This window comes from Colobus angolensis, unplaced genomic scaffold, assembly GCF_000951035.1.
Source record: "Colobus angolensis palliatus isolate OR3802 unplaced genomic scaffold, Cang.pa_1.0 Scaffold205, whole genome shotgun sequence".
NCBI lineage: Eukaryota > Metazoa > Chordata > Mammalia > Primates > Cercopithecidae > Colobus > Colobus angolensis.
The window spans coordinates 520,174-526,413 of record NW_012115211.1 but is presented as its reverse complement, the minus strand read 5'-3'; the positions used below and the strand labels follow the sequence as shown (position 1 = coordinate 526,413).

General features: G+C 40.5%; 1 protein-coding gene across 2 annotated transcripts in view; it reads left to right on the top strand.

Moving 5' to 3' along the window:
- UVRAG (UV radiation resistance associated) overlaps positions 1-6,240 on the top strand; it is a 333,543-nt gene that overhangs the window by 92,094 nt on the left and 235,209 nt on the right. For both annotated transcript variants that reach the window (XM_011942003.1, XM_011942004.1), the window contains exon 6: positions 2,197-2,282. In XM_011942003.1, the coding sequence (XP_011797393.1) occupies positions 2,197-2,282 (86 nt within the window). The remainder of the gene's footprint in view (positions 1-2,196; positions 2,283-6,240) is intronic.

Below are 6,240 nucleotides of genomic sequence, written 5' to 3'. Positions count from 1 at the left end.
TTTTCTTTCTTTCTTTCTTTCTTTCTTTCTTTCTTTCTTTCTTTCTTTCTTTCTTTCTTTCTTTCTTTCTTTCTTTCTTTCTTTCTGTCTTTCTTTCTTTCTTTCTTTCTTTCTTTCCTTCTTTCTTTCTTTCTTTCTGTCTTTCTTTCTTTCTTTCTTTCTTTTTCTCTCTCTCTCTCTCTCTTTCTTTCTTTCTTAAATGTTTGATGAAATTAATCAGTGAGACCGTTTGGACATGGATTTTTGTGTGTGTGGGAATATTTTCAATTGCTTATTCACTAAAACAGTAGATATGGGGCTATTTAGATGTTTTATAGTATGTCTGGGCACTTTGTGTTTCTTTTCAAGGAACTTGTCTAATTAATCTAAGTTCTCATAGTTAAAAGCATAAAGTTGTTAATAATATTCTTCCAGTATCCTTTCAATGTCTGTAATGACATAACTTTTAATGCTTCTACTAGTATTATAGCAAATATGTATATGGTGCTTATTACATACCTTTCATTTTACGGATATTAACTTTTAATTCCCATAGTTTGTGAGGCAGTTACTATTATCATCTCCGTATTACAGATGAAGAAACCAAGGTTAAACTAAGAGCACTCTGGTGCCTTGCTTAAGATTATAGAGCTGTTGTATTGAAGGCTTGAATTGGATTCCTGGTGGGTCCATAGTCTTTTTTTCTATATTACTGTGTACTCTCCCACCGCTCCCCGACCTTTTTTTTTTTTTTTTAAATAAAAAAAAAAATGACTATTTATTCCTTTTTATCTTTCTTTTTTTTTTGACAGGGTCTTCCTCTGTCACCTAGGCTGGAGTGCAGTGGTGTGACCAGCCAATTGGTTCACCTTGCCTGCTGCCTGGACAGGGCTGATTTATCAAGACAGGGGAATTGCAATAGGGAAAGAGTAATTTATGTAGAGCCAGCTGTGCAGGAGACCAGTGTTTTATCATTACTCAAATCAGTCTCCTCCTCTGCCTTTCTTAAATGACAGAGATACCTATTCTGTTCTTCTTATGGAATTGTCCTTTGTTCTTTTTAGAAAGTATCCTTGCTCCTTTGTACCCCAGAGTGGAAATACTTGTTTCTGGTGTTCCTAATCAGAACTTGGAATGCCCTTTTCCCCATAAAAAACGTTACATATGATGGCTAGGCATAGTTGAAATATTATTGTTAATTCTCTTTTTGAGTCACATAATATGTTAAAACGACTTCTGGAGCTTCCTTGGGAGGTTCACCACAATTTGTAATGTGAAACATTGTTTCCGTGGGAAACTATGAGAAGAAATGTATTTTATTTTTTTGACCTAACACCAAATTTATCACTTTTTTAAAACAAGAGATTTTCCCCAAAAGTGAAGAAATAAGAGACAAATCCAGTGTTCATGCATTCCCAAACTGCAGCTGTGATTCCAGGATACCTCCTTCTTTCAAACCGAGCTGGCTTCATGGGAATCCAGTGGTGGTACATGGGTTGAGGGTTCCTTTGTGCTGCATTTTTTACTGCCTCTCTCCTGAGTTGTAGGGATAGATTCTGCAGGCTCTTGTGCTGGCCCAAAGGTGCCCAGCCTTGACTCCTCTTCCGTGTCTGTGATCCCAGGTGGGCAGGTCTCCTGGGTCCCTGTGTTCTCAGCAGCTTTCTCAGGCGCCTCTCCCTGCTGCTGTTGCCCCAGGTGATGTTCAGTCATCAGCCATCATCTGGAGCTCTCTCGTTGTGGGTGTGATCCTTGTCATCTTCTGTCGCTGTGGAGACATTACCAAAGTGGGTCAAGGATCCATGTTCATCTCTCTCTGGGGATGACTGGTCAGCATAAGGGTGGCAGCGTTGGGTGACACCTCCAAATCTGCTCTGCCCCCTCGGGGTCTGGGGGCTGTTGTCTTGCTCCATGGCTGGGGCAGCAACTGCTGGGTGCGCACTGTGATGGGAGGGAAGGCCGCAGAACTCGGGGCTGCGCTGGGCGCGCTCATTCTCCGCTCTTGTCAGATCCCTCCACCAAAACTTATTTTACATTCCCTCGCCCTGAAAGATTAGACTTGTGTTACATGGCAGATATACTTCACTTTTTGGAATCTCTAAAATTTTAGATTTACTCAGTTGTTAATATGTCATATTTTTAAAAAGACAAACATGATTAATTTGTGCATATATTTTATTTTGTTTGGTTTTGATTAATTTATTGATTAATGTCTTTCAGGGTTATTCAAATGCTCAGAAGACTATTCTTCTGCAGGTGGATCAGAACTGTGTTCGCAATTCTTACGATGTCTTCTCTTTGCTACGGTAAGAAACTTCTTAGATTGCCCTGAATTCTAAAGAATCTTTCTCATTTTGAGTTTGTGACATTTCAATGTGAGAAAATTAACAGGAGCTTTAGAGGATATTATTCAAGTTTACCTTTTTTTAGTGCAAGTGTCATAAATTTTGTAGCTACAGTGATTTAAGTTTATCTAGTTTACAAAGTCTTTGGAAAGCCATTTCCTTTCTCTGGACAGTGGGAGAGAATATTTGGAAGCCAGTGATCTTAAAACAGACACGAGCTATTTCCTGGTCTTCTGTACCCTACAGAACAACAATCAAAGTTGCAGATGTTAGACTTTTCAAAGTCCTAACAACTGCGGCATCCCTCGAAAAGCCGTTCAGCAGCCCCAAACGTGGCTTTGAATTTTGACCTGTTCTTTGTCTTAAAAGAATTGTGTTTGGCAAGCCAAAAAAGCTTTGCATGTACCTAATGCTCAGAGGCTTAAAGGCCTCAGCTCTATATTTTCATAATGTCTGAGCTTAATTTTGAAAGATTTTAAAATTTAGCTTTAATTTTAAATGTGATAGATCATCAAGGATATTTTTCCAGGGAGCAAGCCACCAAAATAAATGCAATTCCAAATAAAGTTAACAGTGACACTCAACGTATGTTCACCCTACTCAGACAGATTGTTCATTGAAATTTGATTTTGACAGGATTTTCTAATGTTTACATGACACGTAATACATTTCAGAACATTAGACATCCTCTATGTATGTACTTGAGGAAGAATCCAGAAGGATGCTCGGAGAAATGGTTATTTTAGAAACATTACAAAATTGGCCTTTCCTTTGTGAAACTTGAATCTTATTACACATGATGATATAGAGTTTGGTCACATGGACTGTATCCATTAATCTTAAGAAACATGGTTTTGACTAAAGTAACCATATACATTTTCTGAGTTTTGGTTCTTGCTTGAGAGATGCCTACACTTTGACCGCTTAGGATATGTAGCAGAACACACAGGGTTTAGAAATTAGAGGGTGGAGATAGTGGGAGGTGTCAAAACATAAACATATTTTAATGCCTCTTCAGTTTGAGACACACAAAGTTTTAAGTATTGAAGAAAGTCCAGAAATTGTTTGAAATGTGAGTATGCCACTAATATTTCTTGGTATCAGTTTTCCTTAGTAAGTAAAATGAGGTGTAGGTACAATTATTTAAAGATATGTTCTAAATGTGAGATTGTATGACCTTGTTGGAGAAAACAGTAGAATTAAAAGAAAAAATACTAAGTCAGGAAGAAGAGGATTTGGGATAGTGTAGTATCATAGATGCTGAAAGAGAATAGTTTCCAGGAGTAGCCAACACTGTGATAATGTAGGAGAGCAGGAACTGAAGAAAGACTGTTGGAGCTTGTGAAGCAGTGTGGTATCGTGGAAGATGTTTTGATTAATCCTACCCTGCCTTTATCTTTGATTTATCCTAATTCATTTAACCTCTGATGCTTCTAAAAAGTGGAAGCAATGATGTTACAAATTTGTGTAATTTACAAGCATTTTCACATTTTTTATCTTATTCTCTTAGAAGTCTTTCACACGTCAGGGATGATAGATAGCCCTTGTCTTCATTGTAGAAGCTGAAGCCAAGAGGCATTAAATGTTTTATTTATCTTAGGGCACACAGCAAGTAAGAGCCAGACTGGAGGATGCTTTGAAGGGTTTCTGACAAGCATGTTTTTTTAGATCCTTTTAATAGTCTCACCTTCCTAAAATGGTGGTTACAAGGTATACATGGCATAATGACTGCGGACATTCTTTGGAAAACGCAATGCCCTACATAAATGCAAAGTCATCAGGCTAATTTAGTAGTTGCTCAGTTATTGAACATTGATCTTGCAATGATTTGGCTCTTGGGGAGTTTATATCTAGGGTATTTTTCAGACTCTTCTGATGTGTCAGTAATTTGAACTGCCTTATTAACAGTGGTCTCCTCATGCCTATTGTACAATTCATGCCTAGCTAATAACACAGATATACTTTTCCTAAACCAGATCAAGTGTCTATTTATCAACCAAATTTACTGAACCCAGTGCCTGTAATCCCACAACTTTGAGAGGCCAAGGTGGGTGTATTGCCTGAGGTCAGGAGTTTGAGACCAGCCTGGTCGACATGGTGAAACCTCATCTCTACTAAAAATACAAAAATCAACCAGGCATGGTGACACATGCCTGTAGTCCCAGCTGCTCGGGAGGCTGAGGCAGGAGATTAGCCTGAAACCAGGAGGCGGAGGTTGCAGTGAGCAAAGATTGTACCACTGCACTCCAGCCTGGGTGACAAAGTAAGACTCCCATCGCAGAGAAAAAAAAAGAAAAAAGCTCCTTCAGATGGATGGGTTGTACTGTTTTATAGGAAAACAATGACCTAAGACCATATTCAGATACTTTGACCCATGGTTAAGAATTTAGGCTAATTTCAGTGTTGCCAAAGTTTAGCATTTCTTTCCAAATTTACATTTAATGTGGGATAGTAAGTGAACTATTCCTTCTTAACTCTTGGAAATCTCTGGATTAAGGGTTATCTCTGGATTAAGGGTTTTTTTCTCAGGTAAAAGTAGACATTTAATTAGGAGCCAGTTTACTCATTGTTATATTTGATATTTTAGGGTGTTCACCACAAGGTGTCAATGTTATTCCTTAACTGGCATTTGAAATTTTATTTATTTTACAATTTTGGGGTGAGAAAAGTAGGGGACTAAAATGTAGTGTAAAGCAACGTTGTAAATTATAAATAAGCATTCATTTTTTGAGTTAACTAAAAAAATCTTACTATGATTCCTTCTAGGTTAAGGAATACAGGCTTAGTAGATAGCTTTCTAATAGGCTTACTAGGTAGCTTTTGATTTGCTTTCCGGGAAACTGATTTGCTTTCCAGGAAACCGATTTGCTTTCTAGGAAACCAGGGCGAGTATTGAATGACCAGCCAGTAGGCAAGGCTAGGAGCAAAACTGCACATTTATTTTTGGTCCCCCAGCTTCAGGAAAGAAGGTGTGGGGGAGGGGTGAGGTCCCTCGGTCCCCGGCAGGGGAGGCCGGGGGAGTCACCTGGTGGAGCTCTAGGGCAGAGTTCCTACAGTCCCGACAGGAGTGAGGGCTGAGGAAGTGTGCCCCGCGCGCCCCACCGGGAGCGGCTTTTATGTCCTGGGCCCAGAAGTGGGAGGGCAGTGGGCGGGACATAGGCGGGTCAGGGGCGGGGCGGTAGGCGTGGCTAGGTGGGTTCCGGTTTTTCTTCCTCAGAGGTCCGGTTGCGCCTGCTGCAGTCGACCTGTGTCTTTCCCAGGCGCGGGAAAGCTGACGGTGAAGAAGCCGGAACTGCGCCATCTTGCCTCTGCTCGTCCAAACAGTCCAACCTTTTATTGATAATAGTGATAAGGGGCGCCGTGGTCTGTCTGGCTACTTTCTGCTGTTAAGGGACGTCGTTAAGGTTGGGGTCTACGGTTGGTATTTGGACATACGGATGAAGAGGCATCTGGTTGAAGGTGACGCGTGATCTCTTGAACTTTGGCTCGGAGAAATTTGATTAAAACAAGAGCGAGACATAAGGCAAAACAGAGGATTAGTATGGGAATTAGGAATGGGCTATATAGAGTATGGCAAGAAATTGGGATGAGCGTAAGAGGTCAGGGAACATGTGGTGGTTGGGAGAGTTTGGTGAATTTTAGACGGGTAGGGGTAAGTCTAGTAGATGCCCACTGATTGTCTTCTGTGGGGGCCTTTTTAAGTTGTGTTATATGGACCCAGTGCGTGTGTCCTAGAAGTTTGGCTGCTGTGTATGTATATAGGAGGACAGTATAGGGGCCCTTCCACCTAGGCTGAAGATCTTTGGCTTGGATATCTTTTAAGTATACTTGGTCTCCTGGGCTGAGAGAGAGAGATGTGGGCTATAGGTGTCTGTTGGAGAGGGGTGTGCTAGTTCTGCATGTTGTCTCAGGAGTTGTC